The following is a 26758-nucleotide window of genomic DNA, read 5'->3' as shown; positions in this document are numbered from 1 at the left end:
AGTGACGGTAAAAAGGCTCACATTGAAGTGTATCAGTGTCATTTCCCCAAAAAATAACAAGTCTGTCTGCAGAGGAAGGAATTTCAATGCTGTATAACCTGCCTGGCCATACACACGAGGGATGGAATTTACCTAATGACTAGAGAATGACTCAGGGCGCAATTTACATCGTAGGTAGGTACAGGAAACGTGGCTTTAAGGACGTTTTTAGGGAGGGGACCTGCAAATCGGCAAAAAAATTGCTCGTAAGATGAGAAATGATGTATTTGGAAACCCATTATCTTAATGTGTGTGCGTGTGTGAAAGGAAAAAAACTGACTAGAGGAAAATATATTTATTTAAATATGCACATCTGACTAAAACGGCAGTATTCAGAATCCCTTAATGCATAATAACAGAAAAGTTATATAAAATATTTAATCTAAAAATAAAAGTAGATAAAAAATCTTTACATTTAACAACTCAACATTGCCAAATACATCTATTAAGTAGTTCTTGCACAGACACACACACGCACATGCGCACACATCATTCCCTTAAATACTGAAAAAACTAAAGAGACTTCGGAGACTCTCTAATGCTAATTGAATCGTTGAATACTACAGCCACCAGATATTTTTCTGTCTTATAGCTTATCATTGGCACAGGAGAAATTCAATATTGGTTGCTTCAATTTCAGATTCATCAAAACTTACTCCTGTCACTCTCAATTGATTAGTTGGTTTGGCTTGCATTTCTTCATACTGATGATTAACACCAACACACATACTCTCCAGACATTTAAACAAATTTAACCTAATTAAATCAAGCACGGCCCATACAGTGAGCCTTATGTAAAACGCAAACAAACCGTACAACAGTCAGCCAAAACAGGCATCAGGCAACAGGCAACATCAGATGCAAATCCAGGCGACATCAGCCATCGTGACAGGTTTCAACCACAGAACGCCATCAGAGAGTAAACAGGGAGCGTTTGCTCTGTATCTCTTAGAAGTAGTCCCTCCTTCTGGAATCATCACTGATGAAGGAGGGGTTCCACTGGGAAGGGTAGATGCAGGAGTGTCTTGAGCCAGGCAGCCCTGTGAACGGGTACAGGCCGTTCCTCTCCAGGTCCGAATTGCGCAGTGCAGGCTGCAATACAGAGTGTGTATTTAAATATCATCTCTGAAACACACTGCCACAGTGTTGGAAACAAATGAGTTTTATCCACACATTTATGTTTAATCCTTTTGCAGGCTTTATTAAAGGGACATCAGAAACGTGTTTCTATTTTGTTGCTGTGTCTCGGTGTGAATAACATTTACTGGAAAAAAATTAATAGGGTGAAGATTCATGATGTCTTCATTAGCTGGCTTGTGTGTGTGTGTGTGTGTGTGTGTGTGTGTGTGTGTGTGTGTGTGTGTGTGTGTGTGTTACAACATAGTGTGGTATCCTTACAGAGTAGTAGATATCTGTCATTTGCAGCAGGTTCTTGGTGCTGCCGTTCTCCTGCATCTCTATGGTCTCTCTGCCCCACTCCATGGACACACGGTTGCCTTTGGGGAAGTCGGTGAACGGAGACAGATCTCCACTCTTGAAAATAATCTTGTTGATGTCATTCTTATCTTTCCTGAGAAGAATCATGTTGAAAAATGTAATATTCACATAAATCTTTCCAAAGTTTGTTTAGTCCACAATGTAACATGAATGACTGAATAAAATGTCCTACATATTATCTGATTCATGTATCAAAGCATAACTACCGTACATCTGAGGAAAGGGTATTTTAACGTATATAATCATTATGAATGGGTGTAAGGTCACATTTCTTTTGAGTCATCTTCCCAATTATTGTAGTGGATTTGTTCTGAACATTTTGCATAAATACGTCAGCTAGGTAAATTTTTTGGTTGGTTTTTTGGTTTGACAGTTGTGTTAGCACCTCACCTGTGCTTGTTACGTATCATGCAAAGTATAAAACAAAGTGGTTAGCAAAGATAAAGTTACAATGTAACATTATGGATACTAAATATAAGGTAAAGGACACCTTTGATAGCATAACCAAATATGTGCACATCTTCATTTAATTTCACACTGTTGCAACATAAAACAAATGAGCTAAAATGCAGGATTTTTTAATCTATTCAAGCTATTTCTAGAGGTATTGTCATATTTCCAGGGCTCTGTTCAAACCCTGTTTCAAGTATTCCATATGGCTGTGACATCTAATAAAATCGATAGATTTATCCAAAACGCAGTTCCGCATAGACCACGACCCTCAGCACAGTGATTGGACAATCAACAGGCTCGTTGTGTTCTGGTCGGAACTGTGATTCAAAAAAACACTGGCGCCAGAAGGGGTCCAGTCCAGCGGAGCTTGTGTGTAGCAGTTTCTTACTTGCAGCATGTAAAAATAAGAGCAATGATGAGGATGAGGAGGAGGGCGCCCCCTGCAGGCGACACCACGATGGCAATCAGCTTGTAAACTGCAACGGATACAAGGAGTGGAAGAAAAAAAGTATCCGTTAGTACCAAAGCTAATTATTTCCCAAGTCCCCATTATTTTAAGTATTATATAAAGATAAAGTCATTCGATTCGAATGGTTGCATACTTACAGTTGCTACAGTTGAACCCTCCAAATCCAAACATGCACCTGAAACATGATATGACAAAATGATGTGGAAGGTACCAAATTATTTTCAAATATGTACAATACATTCATTGTGTTAGGTTTAAGAAAACTGCTTACTGCACACACGTGCCATTCTCCAACTTGTATCCATCTCCACATTCTGAAGCAAAGAATCAAAAGGTTAAAAGATAAAAAAAGGTAAAAAGATAAAAGCACCTTACAGGGAGAAGGCCGAGGGACGTTCTTTGAAAATAATGCTCGTTTCCGCTCTTTTCTGATCCCTCTCATTACAACTCAACTACAGCACCTTTAATTCATGTCATGCTACATACGGTCCAAGGATTGCTAACGCTATGTATTGTGTGGATCTCGATCATCTTGCAACCCTTGCTTGGTATTTCATTGGTTAGTAAATTATAAAAGTTATGTGCTTACCTATGCATGAGAGATCATCAGGATTGTGCTTATAGTAGCCTGGTACACACTGGCAGAGGGCCGTACCACTGCCGTCCATGCAGGAAGAGCGCTCTGTGTCACATTGAATATTTTGGGCAAGGCAGAGGCTCTCGACTGTTTGGGAAAGACACAACAAGGCAAAAGGGTTCATATATTTGTGTCAAAGCTACCCCCTAAATAAAACGCAGGTTCATTTATAAAGCACTGCTTGAAACATAAATTTCATTCGGAGTGCTTTACAAAGACAGGAACCCACATAATCATCACGTATCTGCATCACAAGGCATGCAGTGGACAATCGATAAACATTATACAATAATTAAACAGGTCTTTGGCACTGCTGTTGTTGCCGTTGTCCTTATCTCAGATCCATCAATTCTACTATGTTATCACAGAATTGCTGGGGGGAGACGGCACAGAGCTCGGGATGTAAAAATATATTGCAGAAACTGTATTTGAAATATGTATGTGTGTGTGTGTGTGTGTGTGTTTGTGTATGTGCTTGTAAATCATACAGAGGATGACGTTGAAATAAAAGTGTATAAATGTAATAAATGTAGTAAATGTATAAATATGCGATACCCTGATAGGTGAGTTGGTGGTGCAGCACCACCCCGCAGTGGGCCGAGGTGGAACTGCAGTTAGTGAGGGATGTTTGGACGCTGTTGTAGACCTCATCGCTGGTAACATTGGCCGACAGGGAGAACATGTGGACGGCCAGGATGTGCAGGCCATCCTCCTTCCTAGGATCGGTTGGGGAATCGAAATTTGTGGAGAGATACAAAGCAGAGTTAAGACAAGGACCAGGAAACATACAGAGTACCTAGAGGAGAGAAGGGGACCTAGAGGAGAGAAGGGGTGAAGAGAGCAATGTAGACCGCAGAGGTAAAGTAAACAAGGAAGAGGTAGAGTAAAGAAGAAAACATACAACATAGTAAAGAAGAAAATTGTTTAAAAAGGTAAAACATGCTTCTGCTTTCGCCTGCATAAGTTAACAAAGCAGAAGACGCGCACATACCTATTCAAGCTTACAATGAATTTCTGTATCTGCAGTCCTGTAAAATACAACAGCAAACCCTTACATAAATAATTAGAAACTCACCTACTACTCAGCGTGGAACGGCTATAGCCACGTAGAAGTGATAATGAAACGTTTAACTGAGGATGAAAAAGGACAGAAAAACGAGTCAGAATCCCTTTCTTAACCAAAACATAAGCCAAAACATATGTGTAATTAAAGCATACGTGTATGTAATAATTGTTTGGGAAAATAGAGAAAATGATCAATGCCCCCTGGACCTCCATTCACGAGGCTAATATAGAGCAGCATTAGAGCCAATAATTTCACCCTCACCAGCTGAACGATGTCCCTGTGTGTCTCGTATGTCAACGCACTCCTGGAGAAGACGGGGTCGGGGGCTAGGCGGTTGATGCTGAAGGTTCCCAAAAAGGTCTTTGCTATTAAAATGATAAAAAACGATAAAAATATATAATAATATTAATATATATAATGGATAAAGGTGTATACTAATCTGAAGCGATAGATTCTTATAGCAGCTCAAACAAAAACATTTCATGCAAATCATCTACTATTGTGTTACAATGTACTACAATGACGTAAACATCGAACGACACTCAATGTATTTTGTGTTGTATCGTTTTCAATAGTCTTTCAACAAAGACAGAATATTTCTTAATAAACACACGCCAGCAGCACTGAATGAGCAGAACAGTAACAACATGTGGGTTAATGTTATGTGGTTCTATGTTTGCAGCTTGTATTAGGGCTGAACGATTTGGGGAAATAATCTAATTGCGATTATTTTGACAAATATTGCGATTGCGATTTAGCATGCCATTTTTATTTTTAAAGTCCTTATCTTCTGTATTATTCACTAAACAAGCAACAAATCCTTCTATAGTATAGCCAACACAAAATTGGAAGCAGTAAAAATATAAACAACTTTCCCTTAGGCCAGACCTATGTGTTGAGATGAATTGATGCATGAATTTATATTCTAACATCTTTATTTAACTATTGAAATGTAAAAGAAAAAAATATGAATCTTACTGATCTCCAGTCTGTAACAGTAAAATATAATAATTAACGCAGCCTTTGCGATTTGTGTTCTATTACATCGCGATGCTGGTTTGAATTTGATGAATGGTTCAGCCCTACCGTGTTAATGTATAGAAGCGTAACGCAGGGCGCCTCTCACCTCGGGTGCAGGCACGGCCGTCCTCCAGGTCGAGGCCAAGGGGGCACTCACAGCTGAAGGAGCCCCTGGTGTTCACACAGCGGGACCCCGCGGGACAGGGGCTCCTCTCACACTCGTCCATATCTAGACACACACACACAAACACACACACACACACACACACACACACACACACAATGCATTTATGGCGGGTGCTGATCAAACCTTCATGATTATTAGACTAGTAATAGATGAATCACGTCAGTGAGTGTACAATGCATATCTATACGTTGGCTTTCTTATGTGTTGTTGTATATAGAAACCAACCAACCTGGCTACAAGGTGGGTGCCAGGTGTGATCAATAGAACTGTGGGTTTGGGACCTACACACTTTGTATGAGCCAAACAGCCTTTATATCTATATCTATATAGATACATATACACATATATATTTACATATACCAGTAATACAATATCTATATAGAGATAGATATAGACATAAATATGTATGCATATACTACGTTTATCTTACCTTTCTACTGTGGTCATCATGTGTATGGACGTGAGCATCGATGTGGCTCATTAGATAGGGGGCAGCAGAGAGACTTACCCTGAGTGCAGGTGGGGCCCGTCCACGCCTGGAGACAGCGGCAGGTGAATTCTTGCCTTCCATCGCTCACACACATGCCTCCGTTCCGACAAGGATTTGGTGCACAGGGATTGCCTGGAGAGGATTAGAAAGACATATTTTGTACATAAGATTGTGTTCGTGGCTGTTTTTTAACAAAAGTAAAAATGAATTAACCAAATTAACACGGTTTAGTCCTCTAAGTTTCTGTATGACATTTGAGATCTGGTTAATATCGAGGAATAAAGCAGTTAAAAACGATTTTTATTGTCTGCATTTGAATAACCTCTAATAACTTTAACCACTTAAGTGTGTACCACTGGCTTGCCTCTGTCTACTTAATAAGCAGCGCTGCGGACGCCACTCACCGGGCATACTCTTTGGGGGGGACGCCATTTCCGTTGTTACCGTGGTTACCGTGGAGGTAACCTCTGCGGTTGTTCCCCTGCTGGTCCCAGGTTTCCACAGCGCTGTGGTCTGTGGTGGTGCTGCTGGTGGTGGTGGGCTGCTTCCGGCCAGAGGCGGGGGTGGGCTCCGGGTTTGGGGAGCAGTAGTCCTGCTACTGCTCTGCACGGTGGAGGTGGAGGTGGTGGTGGTGGTGGTGGTGGTGGTGGTGGTGGTGGTGGTGGTGGTGGTGGGAGCAGTGGTGGTGGTCCCCAGTCTGGCTGTGGTCGTCTTCAGCCAGACAGATGGGGGGGTGACCACGGTGGGCTTGTGGGTGGTCTCCACTGTGGGGCTACTCTGGTTCCGGCCTGGGGACGGAGGCTGTCGGGGGGATGAGGGGGCCGCCACCGAGGAGGGCTCGGCCGGGGGAGTGGAGGCTCTAGGGCCCGCGGTGGCTGACTGTCGGGTCGGTATCCCCTGGGTGGGGGTGACCTCCCTGTCGTAGAAGGTACTACTGCTGCTGCTGGGTTGGGGAGGTACTGTGGGCTGAGGTGGTAGGGACGGGGACCGGGAGGAGGCCTGGCTGTGAACGGCGGTGGAAGCGATAGGTTTACTTGTCCCGTCTTCCTCCTCCGTCGTAACTTGCGATCTGTCAATAAACCCATTGATTAGGTCGAACGATATTTGACTCAATAAAGTAAACATTGCAACTTAAATAAATATGTTTATATATTTACTGTACCATATGATACCACCAAAGAATGTACTGTGACTGTCTGACAGATTGATTATTTGTGATTTTAACTGAGGAACAAATACCATCAGAGGTCCAGATCATTTGAATCTCTCTTGATTAAAAAGAAACATTGCTTAAGCAAAAGGCGACCTAAGATTGATTGTGTGTGTGAGTGAGTGTCTGGACAAAACTAGCTACAATGTTTGGTCTAGGCTTGGCCACAACAGATCATAGGTAAATGAAATGTACCCATAATGATTGTTGCATGCATTATGGTTGAAAAACACCTGGGTGAGTACCTGTGAGTAACAACAGTAGGCATGGTGGTGAGAACCTCAACACCAATGCTTGCACCGTCTGTCCGGGTTGTAAAGGGCGACCGCCTCGACAAAAACCTGGTCGAAGAGTCATCCTTGGCTGTTGTGCGAGCTCCAACTGTAGGGGGCGCTGTTGTCAAACCCAACGCTGTGCTTTGGTCCTCTGCCGTCTGAGACACGACCCCGGTCTGGCTCTGGTTGTCCGTGGAAACATCGACGCTGGTGGCGCTGGAGCTAAACCCTGTTTCACCGCCGTGGTCCGTCTCGGTCCACGAGCTCTTACTGCCGGGGCTGTTGGCCTCCGAGAAAGGCCTGCTGGCCTCTGACGGAGAAACCACCGCCGAAACCCTTTCCGGTCGCTCGGTTGCGGACGTCCCATAGACGTCCGTCCCCGTCTGGCTATGCGGGGGGGCGGAGCTTGATGTCTCTTCGGAGATGGACGAGGGTTGATGCTGATGGTGCGTGGGGTTCGGTGGCTCGGTCAAAGGCTCGGTTACCCTGAGTGGCTCCAGGCTACCCGTCCCGAAATGCTCCTCTCCCTGGGAGCTTGTCTGGAGGTGGAGAACCACTTTTATAGTCCTGTCCCGTTCGTCAGCCCTGGTCGACGGGGCCTTCCCTGTAGAGTCCTCAGTGGACACGATGTCCCCTAGAGCCTGTGTGGAGAGGGACCGTTCAGAGCCGTAGCTGTCTGTCTCGGTAAAAACAGAGCTGGAGCTGTTGTTGCTAAATGCGGACGAAGAGGAGGAGGACGAGGAGGAGGATGATAAGGAGGAAGAGAAAGAGGAAGAGGACGAGGATGATAAGGAAGAAGAGGAAGAGGAGGAGGTGGAGGTGACGGAGAGCAGGGTCCTCTCCCCTGCTCGGCTGAGAGTGGTGGAGATGTAGGTGCTGTCGATGTGCTTTGGGGCTCCCAGTGGAGTGGTCTCTGCCAGGGCCCACCCCTGGCTGCTCTCGGAGCCAGGCCGGAGCGACTGGCTGCGTCTTCCCTCGGTCGCCGTCCAAGAGGCGGACTTGAGCGAGAGGGTGGAAGGGGACGAGATTTCCCGCAGCTTGCCCGGCGTGGGGAGGTCCTCCCAGTCCGTGGTGCTGGGGACCGCCGTGGCCTCCGTCAGCTCAGTGGACCACGGCAACTCCGTGGAGTCGAGGGTGCTTTCGTCCAACAAGTTCCTGCCCGTTTCTGTTGACGCTTCGGTCTGCTCGGTGGCTGGAAGAAATAAAAATCTGTAAAAGAGTCTTTCAGACTTTTATGTCTCTGTATATCATACTTTTTCTGAAAATACCTAATTTTCAATAAATTATTATTTCCCTTTTGGGATTTGTAATGTTCATTCATTATTATCTGATAATCAAAATATCCTCAACAAAACAATATATCAACACTTAGTTTAGTTAAGTTTATTGATTAAGCACACATTAACATTAATGGTGCAAGGAGGGAACGAAGCCCAATGGGCTTGTACCAGAGTTCCACCCCTGTCAATAATCACAATCAAATCATATTTATAAGGCTAACAAATAAACTTTAGAAAATAAGGAGACAAAGTACATAAATAATCAAAATAATCAAAATTATATGGAAAAGGATGGGATATACATGTCTTAGATAGAGAAGAAAAAAAATGTGGGGCAATGGAGAGGACAGGAGGTGATTAGATGATTTATGAAAAGATAAGACATTTTTTTGCTGCTTTTTAAAGAGTGAGTGGGATGATATGGATCTTAATAGGGGAGGTAAGACATTCCATAACGCAGGGCCTCTATAAGACATACTAAATTGATGATGTGATGTGCGGGAAAAGGGTAAAGATAGGTTGTTATTATTGCTGTGTCTAGTACGATGTGATTGTACATTAAATGAGTGAGTAAACAAAGTCTGAAAGCTTTCAGGGAGATCTTGGTTTCTGTAAATAAACTTGTGAATGAATAAACATATCTGATAGATATTCATTTTGTGAATTGGCAAAAATAATAAGCATAAAAAGTGGTGCTGACGGAGCATATCTGTATGAATGTGAGATGAATCTTAAGAATCGCTTCTGAATGATGCATAATTTCTTGAGATGGTTGGGATATGAAGCTGCCCAGACAAGATTACAGAAGTTCAAATAAGAAAACAAAAAGCTTTAGTTTAAGGTTAAATGAGCAGAAGGATGAATTAGAGGACACACTTTTCTTAATATGCCCATCATCTTTGTAGACCTTTTGCAAACCAGGTCTATGTGATTTGACCAGTTAAGTCTCTCGTCAACTAAAATTCCCCAAAATTTGGTAGCTTTAACTTGCATAATTTCTGATCCATTAATGAGTACTTTTGCTTGTTCTTTGGGGTATAACTTTTTTATGTTGCAAAAGATCACAAAGTTACATTTCTTCACGTTAAGTGTTAATTTATTCATTTGAAACCATTTGGTAATAGAGAATAATTCATCATTCACACAGTCAATCAAAAAATTAAAGTCATTATGAGTTGCTTTAAGATTGGTGTCATCAGCAAATAATACAGGAAAAAGATGTTTGTAAGACATGGCTAAACAGTAAATCAAAAATAATAAAGGGTCCAGTATTGAACCCTGTGGCACCCCATGAATGATTCTAGACTTAGGTAGAAGAATAGCCATTAAGCGACACATATTGTTCTCTGTTAGTTAAAGGGATACTTCAGAATCGGCGTTCTATCTTTATAAAATCGCTATTGTAATATAAAAAAAAGTTTTTTTCCCTCAGTCTAACCAATTTTTCCCTTGGCCCGGCTTTCCTCAACTAATTTTCTCCCGAGATGACTTCAAATAACGCGTTTGACGTCATCTTGGGAGAACTTTGCTTGCCTGCTAGAAGGGCCGAAGACTACAAACCACTGGTTCCGCAAATTTGTGAGCCCACCAATAAGGAATGAGGGGGGGGGGGCGGGAGCTCGCATACGAGATGTAAACACAATGTCCGCCATGTTTCTTCGCCGCTTAGCTAGAGAACAAATTTGCAATGTGAAACAGCCGAAGTAGATTTTGAAAATCTCTTGTTGGATTCAGACATTCAGGGCTGTTAGTACGAGCCAGAATACAGCCAGGATGAATTGACACCAATAGAGGAGGAGGCTGCTGCGGCTGCAGCTGAACAAGCCTTGCCTGTTGCCGAGGACGAGGAGCCGGAGCGCGCTGGTTTGCTCGCCTATAGACACTAACACAGAGTCCCTGTGCTGTAGCAAATTTCAGCGATGCCAGTTTCTTCTAGAATAAATGGCTGAATCTGGCGAGGACGGGGCCATGTGTATAACCTCTCACCCAGGCTTTATGCCTCATCTGAACAGTTGGGTATTGGATACATATTTCCGGACCCAGAAAGTGAACCGGAAACGCCAGCCAAAGCCCGCCGGGAGAAACAGACGTCTGAGCGTAGAGTAAGTGTTTGTTTTTTTACTAGCACATTTGCCACAATAGTTTTGAGTCCCGGGGAACGTGACAATGTAGCTATCCGAAAAATAGCAGATCTTATTGGCAGAGCATAGGCTACGTTACGTTAGCTTGAAGTCTGTGTAATGCTGTATAGGCAACTCAAGGAATAATTTATCTTGCTTTGCTAATGTTGGCCTCTTTCTTTCTTAGACAGTATCAGCTTCCTGTGTTGTCCAGGCCATCAGAGCTAATTACCCAGCACAAGATGGGCAGTACCGTGGCTACCAGGAGACAGTAGATGCTCAAGATGAGCTGTCAAAATACATGAGCTGACAAGATGTATTTTGACTCTAGCAAACGCTCCCTACACGTTTCATTTTTGTAAATAGTTCATATTTTTTCATGAATAAACTTCAAATTCATGTTGGTTGTTGTGATTTGTTTACTAACCCGTGTGCTGTTATAATAAAGTATGCCTACTGTATAAGATAAACACTTATTTCAACTGGGGAGAAAAGGTTGAGTACAAATACTTGATATGTTGAGCTACTGTAATTAGCAAATGTTTTTATGCTGTACAGTAATATACAAATGATGCGTTTGAAAAAACGGGGCAGAAGGCTAAACTAGAACGTATCACTGGGATATGTTTACACAAAGTTCGCTCTCGCTACCACTCGCGCTAGGACAATGGGTCCTTCCCCCTCCAAACGGAAACAGGTGGGCGGTGCAGCGAGCTCAATGCACTGTGGTAGTTGGGGGATTTCTTACTTTTGAGCCAGAGAGACACTTTTTGCCTTTTCTCAGGCTACGATGAACCGATTTCAATTTTCTTGCACATTTATAATACATAGAATTATTTAGTTCATATAACCTTCATATCTCCACGGGTGAAGTATCCCTTTAAGTCATTTTTAAACCAGTTCAAGGCAATATCCTCCATTCCATATCTATTTAATTTTGAAATCAGAATACTGTGGTTAACGGTATCGAATGCTTTGCTTAGGTCTAAAAAGATCCCAATGGCAAACTTACTATTGTCCATTACGGTTGAAATTATGTTTGTTAGCTGGAGTAATGCATGCTCTGTTGAAGGTTTTTTACGGAATCCATACTGGTGAGCATATAGGATCTTGTTTTCAGTTAAGTGCTTGGATATTCTTGCATGAACTAATTTCTCCAATAATCTAGAAATGCAAGGCAGGATGGATATAGGTCTATAGTTCCTGAAATCATCAGTATCACCTGTTTTGAATATAGGGACTTTAGCAATTTTAAGATCGAGGGGAATAATTCCAGATTGGAGTGATAAAGAAACTCCACACACAACTCCTGACCCATTTAAATCCGTAGGCCAGAGAGATGCTGTACTTCCTGTACTGAGGACTCATCATGTTAGAAGAAGCCTACATGCATGTAATCGTTCAGGGCGGAGAGCTGTTGGTCAAGCAAGGCCTGTCTGCATTAAACAAAGGCCTGGCAGAAGACCCTAAATATGGCGGTGACAGTGTCAGCTGGGTGTCAGCCATTTCCTTCCTAAAGCTGAGCGAGCGAAGGGCTGCTAATGGAAAACGCTTACCAGTGATGTGGGATTTATACGACAAAAGCTATCCGTTTGTCTGGAATAACTCCTTATGTCATCTTTTAGATTTTTTTTATATTCTGCTATGTTTGTGGCAACAGACACCGGAATTGCATTGTGTTCGATGCCTTTCAAAAATGCAGATTAGCAAAGAATTACTGTGTTTTCTTGTTATTTGAAAAATCATGTAGGGACCGAAAAAGTATTTAGTAAATTGGACTACTTTTGAGATTTTCCTACCATCTAAGAGGTTCAAAATGTATTCACCTTTTTATACTGAAGTAGCAGAGTGGAAAATCAGATTTCTCAATTTTATGGGCATCATTAGTTTATTTGACCATTAAATCAGATAATGATATCCGATCTTGCCCTCCTCTTAACTGAACTCTGGCCAAGGGTCAACCTGGGTGCTCAGAATGCATTTAAATAAATCAACCATGTCTAGGGGAGCCCTTTGCACTTGGAATAAATCTAAATGTTCACACTGCTGTTGTAAATCTACCAAACATCAGCTCCCCTTCATGGACTACTCTCCGTATTTACAGAACATACAGTAGCCTACTCATCTCAGAATGCTATTGCTCATTATTGGCAGTTTTTGTACTTGCTGAACTGCAACACAACCATTATGGGGCTTATAAATAATAAGTATGGGGCCTAAACCAATAAACAAAACTATAACATTGTTATTGTATAGCAATATCAAATTCTAAATATTATTACTATATTATTTACAATACTATTGATTTAAAATTTGTTAAGACATATGACATATATGTCACGCTATGGTTACTTGGGTGTCCCTCGACTTTGTCCTGGATACACTCTTGTATCTTACACTTCTCCAGGAACCCCTCAGTAGGTTTTACCATGCGCACCTGTGTCCAGGCGTGCAACATCGAGTGTGTTCAAACAGGCATGGCGGCCTGTCAGACGGCTTGTAGAACTTCATCATTGAGAGACGGGTCCAGAACTTGAAATGTGTCAAGTGAGAAAGTGAACGTCCAGTGTCACACTCATAGGTGACCATCAATTGGACCAAAAAATGACGGTGGTGGATTATTGTAGGCAATGATGCAGATGGGACGACCTCCCAGTTGTGCTGCTGTGCAGAGCTCACTTGTTTTACCACCCTGTATGCTTTATGTGCCATTAATATGTTTTGTTTTTGATTGTTTACCACGCATATTGTAATCATCTCACTCAGAAATAGCCTACGATGAACGCCTGCAACACCCACGGACAGCGCTATTGACGATGTTCACATTTATTCTGAAGAAATTAAGGATCCTTCATAAATTGGAAACAGAGCCAAGACTTTTCGAGCTTGAAAAAAAAGTAAACAGATACATCCTACACTTCTTACCAAAGTTCCCAGCCGTCTGCCTCCAACCGGAGCGCCTGTGTAACGTGCTGGTCTCAGCGTGCATTGAACGCGTTACTGCGGGTGCAGATGACGCCGCGGTCTTCCAACTCTGCGCCGTGTCGACTTCTTGTTCCTGCGTGCCACTGCCGGTGGAATAAGATCCACCCGTTAACGTTATCCTTTCTGCACCCTTGTCTGTGGTGGTGTAGGTCCGTGCGTCGAGGGTGCTCGGCACCACCAAGAAGGCCACCACCAGTGAGAAACTAAGGACGTGATTCAAAAAACACGTTTCCATGATTCCAGTCCTGCAAAGGGGTCCGTAGGACACTGAGAGTATAGTTTACGTACGGTGAATTTCCTCATCGGAAAGCGCGATAACTAATAAGGGTGAATTGCGTAAATAAAACTCCTCTGATAATCCTTTAAATGCCATTGAGTCCAATGGCGATAATAAGTTATAGAGTTTGCACAAGCAAAGCTCACACAGAAGCCTGTTATCACATCCCAGGCGCCTGGGCTCCTCCCACAAACACAAGCGATAGTGGTTTCCACCCAATTCCGCTATTTCACTGGGAAGTGCAGTAGCTTCTGGACAAGAGGATGCCTTGCCATGTAAGAAAAGCGTCCCTAAGGCACTAGAAACGAGTTATTTTTGTGTGTGATTTTAACAGCTACTCGACCATAAAAAAAAGAAAAAAATATTAGTGATAACTAATTTACTACTGGAAGGAGGCCTAATAACTACTTAAGTATGCCCATTTCCAGTAAGAGGACAGTGAAGGACAAACTGCAATTAAACATTAAATGACAGAATCCTTCTTTCAACATGAATTGTTTAAAATATAGTGGGCAATATTAACAAAAAAATATTTAGTAGAAAATCAGTTAGTTAGTATCTAAGTTAAATAGAATGTAAGTACCTTGATACATTTGTGAAATTCCTTGAGGAAGGTAAGCTCGTACCATGTTTGAAGACAATTGTATTATTTTATTTAAATAATATCCTTTAAATATTCAGTGAATTTCCCATAATTTGGTTACTGAGAAAGCAGTAAGATATGCAAGTTGCAGGTAGATCCATCATTGACCTCTGAGCTCCTAGAAGATCGTGAGGCCAAAGCATTACATGTAACAGTAAGTTATATACAAGTCATTCAGTGAAGTTGCACTAGCCGCATAACCTCGATGTAAGAGGACTGGTGATGGCGATGGCGTGAGGCAAAGTCTGCATTTTCTTCTGTCAACTGCCTTGTTTCCATGCCGACCAAACTCAGTGATGGGGTCATCACCATCTGGTCTCTGAGAGATGCCTTTCTCCTAAGGGAAAACATTACAATGTAAAAAATGTGACATGAGAATTAAAATGTATGCATACATTTTTAGGAGCTTGAGGAATTAATACAATTAAACAAATAGAGTGCCAATTTTCTTAAAAACCTTCCAATGGTGCCAAGCGACAACTTTAGGCATGATAAAATGCTGAATTGAGCTGCAGTTCCTGTAGAAGGAAAACATTGTTGCGTCAAAAACAATGACGAGAACAAGCTCTTTAAATCAAATTGCCATATTCCAAACCGAGGCAACCAACTGGCAATTGCAACAACATAATCCAGACTGTGAATTAGTTTGTGTATAAAGCCAGTGTGTTTAAACCTGCACTATGTAATGTCAATTTTGTGACTGCTGCTACAACAACAACAACAACAACAAAGTGAAATCTTGAGCAAGGGGAAGGAAATGTAGTAATGACCTTCCGGTAGTCCAGGACTTGTTTTCCCAATGTAAAAGAAGAGCACCAGAGCCACCATTATATTTGCCAGGGCATAGACCCACTGGATAACAAACATTATGAGGATGGAGCACACCGCCTGGAAGGGAGGAGTCATACGTTTACCGACATTGGACTGATTATATAAATCATGTGAATGGTAATGTTTGAAACTACTTAGCAGAAGTAATCCAATATACTGATTTAATACTGCAGTACATATGTACTGCAGATAGGACACTGTTCTCTACCATTTCACTTACACCAATCAGAGCAACCCAGTGGTTGCAGAAGATTCCATACGACGAATCAGGCATGGCTCTGATGTCCAAACCCTGGGGATCCAGCTTGAACGCGGCTCCTTGGAAAGATTTGAGAATAGGTTAGGATTACATGATTAAATGTCACATCAAAAACAACGGCCATGCCATGAAGCCGGTCACCTGTGTTTGGATTCTGAGGGCAAGCCATCAGATCCTGCTGACCGAGGGATGATTTCTGAGCTGCTTCCACCTGTGGGGCCCTTGGTAGAGGTACAGGCCCAGCGATCCAGTCCTCTGCACACCGGTTCTCTGCCTCCGGAGCCCCACGGGGGGGCTCCGCAATGCGGGAGAGGTTGGCGTTTTGGTCCAAGCTGAAGCTTTCCAGCAGGGCCTGCTTGGCACCGTCCCTGGCTGTCCTGCTCTTCTCCGCGCTGCTGCTGCTGCTAGGTGTTTGTGCCGTCCCCTCGTCGCTCCCCACCTTGAGGTTCCCATCGGGGTCGAGGGAGAAGATCCGATCCATGTCCTGGGTGAATTCCAGCAGGGTTCCTTTCCCGGCGGCGGGACTCTGGTTCCCGGAGCCGTAGTTCTGGTGGTGGACCTCCAGGAGAGGCTGGAGGTGGAGCCGCTTGGCCGGCGGCAGGGTGTCCGCCTGGGCCTCGGTGGGAAGCCGGCGGTAGGCCATGGCCACGCTGAAGTAGGCGTAGTCGATGAAGCTGTAGGTGAGCAGGAAGTTGATGGTGACGATGGGAGCCAGCACGTTGACCTGACCGATGAAGATGAAGGCCATGGTCACCACGGTGGTGAGGCATATAGCCGCCACGGGGGTCCGGTCGGGCCCTCTCTGTCAGAGCCAGGGATGGACCATGGATTTATATGAGGAAAGACACATTTGTGTTAGTTGTGGTAAGCATGTTTGTCTTAATGTGTTCCCACTTTTGACTGCAGTCACCCATGCCAAAAAAACAAAGTGCCCCAATTTCTTTTTTTATTCTAATTAATATAATTTACTTCACACATGTGCAAGGCGCTCCCTACTGCATCCCCCTCTGTCATGACATATTCATTAGAGGAATAAATATCTCTGTAAAAAACACTGGTTGCATTATATTTCAGCATAGAATATATCAAGATAAAATAATTTATAAAAAATGGTGGTTCCCCCCCAGTCTTTTAAAAAACATAAATAACACATAATAACTTTTCAGCTTAAGTAAACCTTTCCATGTCAAGTTGAAATAGCAGTTTGCTGTGGAGCTAAACTAGCATCAACTCTGAGACTGGCTACCCTCCAAGGCTCACCAGGGCCGGGCCCTGCCTGCCTCCCTTCCTGCGTTTGTTCTGAAGCTTTGATTTGGCCCAAGATGTCTGGGGCCTCATTCCAAGCCCAATTAGAGAGGTCAGGACTAGACTGCTTCTACGGGAGGTAACAGGGAAACCGGGAGAGGGTTTTGTGTGTATGTTACGTGCCTGTGTTGTGTGCCTGTGTGTGTGCCTGTGTGTGCGTGTGTGTGTGTGTTTGTGTGTGTGTGCTTATGTCCGTGTGTGTGCATGTGTTATATGAGGTATTGGGGGAGTGGTGTAGCACTAATGTCCCAAAAGTCATGGCTTGTGATGATGTAATCAGTTCCTTCCATTCTGTGAAGTTGAGTCAACGACTCTATAATTAGTCAGTCCACTCACCCTTACTCCAGTATTTCCACCCACCACACCCCACTTTACATCCAGCCTCCAAGGCAACACTGATCCATTAAGGCTCCCATGTTGGATGTGGAGATTGACAATATTACATAGAGAACAAAACTACATAACACAATCCATCATAGATTTGATCATGATGTCCCCCTTTAAAAAACATTTTGAAGTACGTCATGTGTAACAACTATCTACATACAGATTTAGTTTTCATATCTAAGTATTTCATCGTCAATCTGATATCTATAAATAATAGCTTTATTTCAAATGGGTATATTGTACCACCTTAGTGTAGTGTATTTATGTATCAATACATTAGTTTGTTTATATATATATTTTTTTTTTCTATTCTCTATTTTGACAACCAAGTTCCTGTGTCAGGAATGACCTCCCTGGGGAATAATGAAGCCCTTAAATCTCCCGGGTAGAAGGACCCAGCCAACCACCCACCCTGTGGCCCAGGAAGGCCAGGGCCGGGATGACCCTCTCCTGGGCGATGCACTGGAGGATCCTGGGTGCGCCGTACAGGCTGCCCATGCAGGAAGCCAGGGAGGAGACATAGAGGCCCAGCAGAAAGAGGACACCCACCAAAGAGACCTGCAGGAAGAGGGAGAACAAACAAGAGAGGGCTGGGAGAGGAAGAGTCAACACCCTGTCCAGCGTTGCCTCGGCCAGACCAAACAACCTCTCCAAACCGACACAGGAACAGAGAACCTTCATCTGGGAGAAATTTTCATCAGCTGCAAATTGAGATCCGACACAATGGTATTGACTTGCATGCATCACGCCTGCTCGGCCGGACCGTTGTTTCAGGAAACTCATTCGTGCACACATTGAAGCACAAATCCTCCACTGATAGCATGCTCCACTGATGGCCCTAGCTAATGTGTTGAACTATCTCAGGATGTAGGAACAAGCAGAGAAAGAAGATTTTAATAGACTTTTATGGTGTTCGGCATGTGTGTTGCCTCGTGTTTGTAGCCCTGCTAAACCCAACTGAGATATGTAATGGCTGGCTATATTAGCTGCGGCTGTTGTGAAGGAGTATCGGGAACAACAGTATCAGTGGGCCCAGACCACAGAAGGCCCATCAACATCTCCCTGAAAACACAACTTTTCACATCCGCAAAATGTATGAGGATCAATGAGTTAGGCATCTCAAATTATCAGTCTCAGTGGCCCATAATAAACCACACCAAAACTTGGCTATTTGAAAAGGACACAACTTTGGCTATCTGAAAAGGACACGACTAACCGTAGGTGCCTATTTAACCTATAGCATCAAACATGTGGCTGAGTACCATCATCTTCACCTTCACACTGTGGCCTAATTGTTAGACAATCAGGCCTAGCAACACCTGCATCTTAACTTTTTAGGAACCCTCAAGATTATGCCTATAAAAACAAGAGTCATGTGATAGTCTTTTATTCAGAAATTGAAAACCTCCAGCACCAATTTCCCCCAATAATAATAAGTCCATGAAGTTTCATGATGACATTGGAGACAAGAAGACGAGGGAATGCGGGTTACCTTCTCGGCGATCAAGAAGTCATCACGCAGCACCTCTCTTGTGCAGATGGCCCCCAATAGGAAGACAAACACCAGGTACAGGAACCAACTGTGGGTCACCAGAGGTGGTCATTGGTTAATGGCTATTCACTTCACTATTGGATTTGGTACAAAATGGAGATGTCAGAGATGGATTTGGTACAAAATGGCAACAGAGAAGCAAAAATATCTGACCCCACAGCCCCCACCAACCCAGGTTTATTGGGGGTTTTGCGTCAGTAATCTTTAACCATTATTGAAGAAATATTTCCCATGTCTACCTCCTAATCCCAAACAAGCAACTTAGTCTAAATCCACAATGTCTTTGTTCTGTCTATTGGGTGTTTGTGTTGTCATTGGTCTGGACGGAGTGTCCAGTTCTGTAAGACAGTGTTTAGATGCTTTATCTAGTACCAAAACAGGGACTTACGAAGTGAAGACAGCTGCTAGCGTTCCCACAGGGATGTTGTGCTCTGGCCGCTGGAGGTCTGAGCTCATATTGAACCCTGCCATTACGCCTACACACACACACAATTTTAAAGTTTTGTTTTTTTTAATCCTACATCAGAAATGTGCATATCATAAGTTTAAACAAAATGAGCCCTACTAATTGTATTGTATTTCATGCATCCAGAACTTTTTGAACAGACTTATCCAAAAAAATATCGGAGATATGTGTGTGTTTCTTGAGCATTTAAATAGCACTAGTAGAGATCACCCTAATCATAGGAGGAGGTGTGATTACCCTTACCCTAGGAAAAGAAGATCTACATTTAAGCCTAGGATATTAGAGATCACCCTAACCTTCGGACATTTAGAGCTCAACATAACCCAAGAACCAGTAGAGAGCATCCTAACCCTAGGACAAGTAGAGCCCACCTTAACCCTAGGACAAGCAGAGACCACCCTAATCCTAGGACAATGGTGCTAATACTGACCTGTGGCGGCGGGAAAGAAGACCCCGAACACGGTGAAGAAGTTCTCCCCTGGGCTATAATCGGGCAGAGTGTTATTACTGAGCAGCTCTGGCGTGTATCCGATAAAACCGTGCCCTGAAAGAGAAACATCAAGGGTCAAATCCTTAAGTTCATGGTTAGGAATGGATTCATCCAAGACCCAAACTTTCATGAACGAATGTTCATTTATTCAGTAAATACCAGACTCTGATTGTATGTTATAGGAGTGAGGGAGAATTTAATGCATATGGGGATGACAACGTTTTAATTGGGAGAGCATTATTCACCTCCCTTATTCCAAGCGAGGCCATGAATGCTGGACATACAGACGGCTGCACTGGGACTCAAACAGGTGCTATGAGAAAGTGTTTGCTCCAGGGAGAGTGGACAGCTGGAAATGAAGACAGTAGGCCCATGTTCCAACGTGTGTGTGTGTGTGTGTGTGTGTGTGTGTGTGTGTGTGTGTGTGTGTGTGTGTGTGTGTGTGTGTGTGTGTGTGTGTGTGTGTGAGAGAGAGAGAGCCCAAGACATTAATCCTACAGAGGCTATTATCAGTGGGGGCCATTTTAGATCAGCAGCCAAATATTTGAGCCCTACCTAAGTTAAAACACTGGCTACTTCCTCCCTTGGTTATCTTGCGATGGGAAAGAATGTGTTCTCACAGATTAATGACATGTTTATCCAAAAGGAAGTTGCCGCCCTTTTTCCGAAGTTGTGCTGCTTCCAAGGCTAACAAAAAAGACAGCAGCAAGAAAGAACCCTAACCAGAACTTGAGGTCCAAGCATTTCTCTTGAGCAGTACCTTTGAGTAGGGTTTTAAATTCCAAATTCAATAAAGTCTTGTACATGTTGTGAACCAAAGGTAACACCCTCTATCCAAACAATATGAATATAACATAGCTTTAGCAGCTGCAGTGCAGTGTGCATTCCCCACCCAGAGAGGGTGTGTGTGTGTGTGTTAGACTTAAACATGAAAACTAGCATTTAAGGTCTGACATGATTTCAGAATGCAATTGCTGTCATGATTTACACAGGGAGTATATTGCACACAAATAATGCATAAGAAATAACCATGTATCAAAACAATGGGGAAAATGGTTTATTTAAATTAGTTCAAGGAATCTTGGTTAAGTAAAAAATGCTAATGTATTCATAGAAAGAAGACTAGATGAATACCTAATTTAAGATTTAATAATGCCTCTGATATGTATTATTTTAATGTTTTTCATTTTTGAATGTCCAAGTATATATTAAACTGTGAAAACGTAAGCAGAGAAAAAAGAAAGAAATTGCAAATCATTTTGTACAAACACCACTGAGCATACACGTCACAGAACCCAATAACCCCGAGGGCTTTTGACATCCCTTTACTGTTACCGTGACAGCCAGAGGCCATGTGGCTATCTCTGGCCCAGCGAGACTTGGCCGAGGGTCCGCGTCCCCGCATATTCCTTTTGTCGTGGCCTGAACGTGGCTGAGTGGTAGTCAACAGCCTGCGCTCCCGTGACCCGTGACGAAGCACATCAAGGCTTTTCCGCTCCACCGGGGGACAGAGTTCAGAGGAAGTGACAGAGCGAGTCTAAGTGAGGTCCACATACACAGGGAGGGTGGCTTAAGGATACGTTCCAATTCAATACTTTAAGGTTCAAAGCCGTCCCCGCTGAATTGACTGCCACACACCACTTCCTTTTATCTTCCCCCCCACCCCCCTGTCCAATAATGACCTCTTGGGCGTTGCTAAGTGTTGGTTACGGTTCGGTGGTTTTGGTCTGGTCCCATGACGTGAGCATAGAATCAGCAAATGAAACTGAACAGTACGCAATCAAGATTGTTTCATTACTATTGCAAATTTTGTTGTTTCGTTTTATTTCCAGGTCATTGTGGTTTTTATTGTGGTTTCTTACCACGTGTATACGCAACCCCATTATATTTTTGTGATATAGAGTGAATTATTTTATTTTTCATCCAAGAGCTTATTGAAACTCAATAAATATGTAATACGTATTGAGATGTGGTTAGTTACTTCCACTTAAAATAATCTTTACACACGTAGCCCGAGTAACGGTTGGGAAACCTGATGTGAGGGGAGTGAAGCACAAAAAAAAGAAGGGAGAGATGAAACATCTGTAATTCTATTTGTCCATTGCTATGCTGTTCTCTCGTAATAAAAAAAAGCAGCCGATACTTTGAAGGCACACACAGAGACCCTTGACAGCTACAGTAGGGTCACAGGACCACAGGAAGGCCTTGTCATGATCACTCTAACGCTCGGTATGGGAGACGGAGACCAGACCCTCGACAAGGACAGCTCCACCTTGCTTGTGAGGTTATAACTAGTCGAGCTTATCGCGATTTTACGCAAACCATTAAAAAAGGTAGAGACACGAGATAGAGCCAACAATAATAGTTTTATGGCCAGAGAATGCTTTGGCCGCGCTGTGGCTATCCTCGTGCTCGATTAGAGGTGTCATTTTGTGTGGCAAGTGTATGTTGCTAACCAGTCTCCTCTGGCAGGAACCCAGTCTTTGTGCCCCTATAGGCGTTGGCTGGCTAGGCCGTGCCCACTGGTTAAGTTAAGGGACCTACTGGCGACGTGCCAATGATGAGGTCACTACAAAGCATGCCGCCGCTTTTAATTTGAAAAATATGGAGAACTCCTGCCTCTCCGCCCCAAATCACAGTCCTGTAATATGTGTGTTCCACAAGTGTGTGTGTGTGTGTGTGTGTGTGTGTGTGTGTGTGTGTGTGTGTGTGTGTGTGTGTGTGTGTGTGTGTGTGTGTGTGTGTGTGTGGACAAGATTAAGTTTAATCATGCCTAATCTGACAGCATCCCATTATTGTCACCGTGAGCGAAAGAAAAGACCGCTACTCTGCAAAACACACTGCTCTTCCTCCTGGACAGGAAATTGATAATCTTTGAGCACAGGAAATGTGGAGGATGACTTCCTGACAGCAAGCATAACAAGGAAAAAAACATCCAACCTCACAAAAAGATATGTACAAAGCATTTTATGGACAAAATAAACCATTTAATTTACAATTTCACTTCATAGTGAAGAGATCTTTCGTCAATATTTCATATCCTGTGTAAGGTAGGCAGCTTCATTTTAACCAGACAAAATTGATCAGTCAGGTAATAAACAATAACAATAAAATAAATAATGCTTATGTAAATGTATTTGTAAGTTATTGGGCTATTGGCAGAACTCCAAAATTAAGCCAACACTGCCACCTACTGGTTGACACCGAAAAAAAAGTGAGATGTCATATCAGAGCGAGACGTACTTGCAACCGAAAGGTTGCTAGTTCTATCCCCAGCTCCTCCTAGCTGAGTGTTGATATGTCCCTGAGCAAGACACTAAACCCTGACTGCTCCTGACGAGCTGGCTGTCGCCTTGCATGGTTGACTCTGCCGTCGGTGTGTCAATGTGTGTATTAACCGATGTAAGTCGCTTTGGATAAAAGCGCCTGCTAAATGCCCTAATTGTAATTGTAATTGAGACGTCATTCGGTCCTTAGGGACTCTGTGCACTGACAAACCAACGTATTGGTATAGTGAGTTGAATAACCGTTCTTAGGTTGCTATAGCATTCTCTTACAACCTTCCCGCCCTTGGTGTAGGAGCGATTGTGTGAGCGAGTGTGTATCCGTGCGTGCGCGTACGCGTTTGTGTGTGTATAATGACGTTTCCCTGCCCCCGCCACCCTACCTGGGTCCAAGTGTGTGAAGGTGCCGACGACAAAGTCCAGTGTGGACACGGCCAGAACGGCCAGCAGCAGCAGCTGCAGGCGGACGATCCACTTGACCCCGGCCAGGTTGATGCCCAGCAGGCCCAGCAGCACGGCCACCGACATGCCCCTCACCGCCCACTGGCTCTGGAGGCCCAGCAGCTCGGCCACAGACTCAGAGAAGCCTGTGATGTACATGGCTCCGGCCACACACTGTCACGGCAATGCATTCAAATACATTTACATTCGCAATAAAGATTAGCACTTTAAAAATAGGACAATGGGTGAATGAACCATCACGCGTCTCTCCTGGCTTCACCAAAACATGAGTAACCAATATCATTTGATGACTTCCTTGTACTGATTACCGAGCGCCCCTGACATGAACAATGGCGCAATACAAGGAAGTCATTTTGACAGATGATGTTGGTAATGGATATTTTAGTGAAGCCAGGGCAGACGTTCTCGAGGCTTCGATCACTGAGACCGGTGTTGAAGATTGAATTAATCGCCAGACAGTATATTTGTTTACTGTCTAATCTGTTTGAATCCCCCTGCCTGCCAAACATCCGTCTTTATCCCCCACTACTCTTGAGTAGTTCATCGAACAATTTGTGTGTTCACCTTCATCCCGTTTTCATCCTCCTCCCTGCCAGACCTCTGTCTCCAAACACAAATGGCCCTTTTTTGTCTCACTGCCCAACAACAGATCCCCCACAGACCAACAGGTCTGCCTGTAGTCAAGGTCTGCCTCATGCCAGATCCCTGTCTGGCAGGGGCGCTTACTCTTTAAAAGTACACACACACACACACACTAACTCAAATGAATCCTCACCTGTCCGAACACGTAGAGCAGGCCCACCGTGCCGCCCACCCGGCCCCCCAGGACGGTGGAGATCATGGAATAGACGCCGCCGCTTCCCACGCCGCAGCGCTCGGACACGCCGATGCCCGACATCACAGTCACCAGGGCAACCAGCACCACCGAGGAGACGAGGACAATGCCAAGCATCACTCCTGTGTTGCCCTGAAGGACACCATGGGGTGGGGTCGTCACAACACACAAGACACCGGTTATCTGCTCGTCACTGTCATGAATCCTCCAAGCTTATGGTCCGGACCGTTTAATACGCGTTCACGTGAAGTTGCTTATGATCGCCGTGAGCTAACACTGGAAACTGTCCCGAGAAGTTTGTCATAATAACAACACTAATACTTAAACTAATAATCTTTATTGTTTCAAGATTATTAAGCTTATTATTATTTATTTTTTAAAAACAAGGGTAACAAAGTGTTTTAACAAAGAATAAAGATCCAATACAAGTCTATATAGAATACATATTAAAATAACACAGTAAATACAAACCTTAAAAAGCAGAAAAGGGCAGCATCAATTTGAGGCCCCCCAGCCATAAAAAACGGGTTTGTACTTGAGATTTTAAATCTGATATTCAAGGTATATACTTACGACCAGGTAGCCGGTGCGTAGGAAGAGCACTACGCCGAAGATGTTGATCATACAGGTGGTGAAGACGCCGTCCCAGGTGCCGAACAGCACGGGCTCCCAGACAAACATCTGGACCTTCCACCAGGGTTGGCTTGCCCTTGGACACCCCTGGTCAGCCACCGCCATGGGAACACATTCAATGGTTGAACACAGAGTGATTTATATCATGTAGCGTCCATTTTGTCATGATATTAGCAGTGCCATTTAGATCCCCAAATGTATCCTCTTTTTAGTAATGCCCTGGCAACTCATTTTCATACCAACTGTAAATGTAGACCCTGACATCTTTCCAACTTTATCTGATTTCTCTCTTTGCAGAAACACCAATTGTCACAGACATGACAGTAATAATCATTATTCCCTGTTATGTATTATGTTGTAAATGTATGGTCTTTGTGTCTTTTGTTGTTGTTTGGTTTGTGTTTTTGTTCTCTGGCTGTTTGCTTCTGTCTTGTTTATCTTGTTTGTATGTCTGGTTTTGGTGCAATTTTTTCAGAACCCCATCGAAAACGAGAAGGTAAATCTCAAGGGTTAATCCTTATAAAATAATTTCATCAGTAATGGCTAGTTATGAGAGGAGAAGATTAAAGACTAGCTTATGTAAGGACTGTTTAGTCATTGAATATTTAGAGAAATTAGGCCTACTAGAGCTATTCAGTCACCTTTATGGATTAAGATATAGGGCGAGCCGAAAACAGAAGAAAATGGGTGAAAGGAAGGTTAAGCCATAATCACTAACATGTCTACGTAAACAGCAGTACCCCCAGGGTTCAGTAGATGGCGATCTACCTGTGCATCTTCATGGAACAGATCGCGGACGTGTCTGTTGTTTATGCTGTTGGAGGTGGACGCTTCACCATTCGTCTTCACCAATGTAGCGCCCCTCTTCTGGTCACTCCTGTCCATTGTTATCCCACCTAAAGGAAGAACTCATTACATTTCAAAAGCCAATGTCACCCAGATTCCTCCATTCACCGCACGGCGCACGTCAAGATCCAATTCAGGCTAATTGATTTCCTAAACTATGAATGAAACAGCCAAAACAGCCATCATTTTCCAAGTTACATTTTAGTTACTTTAAAACATTTAATAGGTCCGATTCATTATGTCATGGTTCCTTGAAACTCACTTGTAGCTCGTTCAAACAGGTCCGTATTCTACACGGATGCACCAGGTGTGCTGAGGTGAGAGGCTATTAATGGACGGCTGTCCTTGAAGAAGCCCGGACCTTGAGCAATATTATAATTCACAGGACAGTTTAAATAGTGTGAACGTATATAAACATACAAAATAAAATGATTCAAACATCGTTTTTAGATACTAGAATTAAGATTGAGCATTTAAAGAGGCTCGTGTTAAGCTTTATCATCGTTTTAAAGGGCTGTGGATGAGTTTAAAGTCACTCACAGCCGAGGAGGCCCCTTACCTTCTGGGATGCAGGCCGCCATTAAAAAGGCCACCACTAGAAAACAATCAGCAGAGAGGGACGGTTTCGTGAGATACCTTTGGTCCCGTCAGTACCAGCTGCTTGTCGAAACGCCAACAGTCCGCGTGCTGTTCCCTTATTGTTCCAGGATGTGTGTTGGCGTCATCGTGGTTTGTTAGCTTTGGCAGGTGTTCCAGTGGG

General features: G+C 43.5%; 2 protein-coding genes across 2 annotated transcripts; both read right to left on the bottom strand.

Annotated features, from left to right (window-relative positions):
- Nucleotides 1–319: 319 nt before the first annotated feature.
- Nucleotides 320–14124, bottom strand: heg1 (heart development protein with EGF-like domains 1). Its single transcript, XM_079731865.1, has 14 exons — nt 13669–14124; nt 7314–8535; nt 6263–6927; nt 5877–5990; nt 5288–5410; nt 4423–4526; nt 4171–4226; nt 3651–3811; nt 3048–3182; nt 2730–2772; nt 2596–2633; nt 2378–2465; nt 1438–1609; nt 320–1131 (listed from the first exon to the last, which is right to left on the bottom strand). The coding sequence occupies exons 1-14, from the start codon at nt 13961–13963 to the stop codon at nt 988–990; spliced, it is 3360 nt and encodes a 1119-aa protein (XP_079587991.1). The 5' UTR covers nt 13964–14124; the 3' UTR covers nt 320–987.
- A 574-nt stretch (nt 14125–14698) lies between these two features.
- Nucleotides 14699–26694, bottom strand: slc12a8 (solute carrier family 12 member 8). The gene is made up of 15 exons (XM_079733999.1): nt 26558–26694; nt 26261–26359; nt 25921–26048; nt 25093–25239; nt 24460–24651; nt 23606–23837; nt 19879–19992; nt 19371–19458; nt 18923–19010; nt 17842–17988; nt 15880–16540; nt 15700–15797; nt 15419–15536; nt 15106–15166; nt 14699–14985 (listed from the first exon to the last, which is right to left on the bottom strand). The coding sequence occupies exons 3-15, from the start codon at nt 26035–26037 to the stop codon at nt 14823–14825; spliced, it is 2226 nt and encodes a 741-aa protein (XP_079590125.1). The 5' UTR covers nt 26038–26048; nt 26261–26359; nt 26558–26694; the 3' UTR covers nt 14699–14822.
- Between the last annotated feature and the right edge of the window lie 64 nt (nt 26695–26758).

This window comes from Pollachius pollachius (assembly GCF_949987615.1).
Source record: "Pollachius pollachius genome assembly, chromosome: 3".
Classification (NCBI taxonomy): domain Eukaryota; kingdom Metazoa; phylum Chordata; class Actinopteri; order Gadiformes; family Gadidae; genus Pollachius; species Pollachius pollachius.
This window is presented reverse-complemented; position numbering and strand designations above follow the sequence as displayed.

What these genes read in the sequence shown, in the direction of transcription:
- slc12a8 (XM_079733999.1), bottom strand. Translation starts at nt 26,037, where the DNA reads ATGGACAGGAGTGACCAGAAGAGGGGCGCTACATTGGTGAAGACGAAT. An exon ending in CTTCTTTCCCGCCGCCACAG is followed by an intron (nt 19,459 to 19,878) that starts GTCAGTATTAGC and finishes GTGTGTGTGTAG; the next exon opens with GCGTAATGGCAGGGTTCAAT. An exon ending in AAGTCCTGGACTACCGGAAG is followed by an intron (nt 15,167 to 15,418) that starts GTCATTACTACA and finishes TTCCTTCTACAG; the next exon opens with GAACTGCAGCTCAATTCAGC.
- heg1 (XM_079731865.1), bottom strand. Translation starts at nt 13,963, where the DNA reads ATGGAAACGTGTTTTTTGAATCACGTCCTTAGTTTCTCACTGGTGGTG. An exon ending in CGGCCGTGCCTGCACCCGAG is followed by an intron (nt 4,527 to 5,287) that starts GTGAGAGGCGCC and finishes TCATTTTAATAG; the next exon opens with CAAAGACCTTTTTGGGAACC. An exon ending in TGACAGATATCTACTACTCT is followed by an intron (nt 1,132 to 1,437) that starts GTAAGGATACCA and finishes TCTGTATTGCAG; the next exon opens with CCTGCACTGCGCAATTCGGA.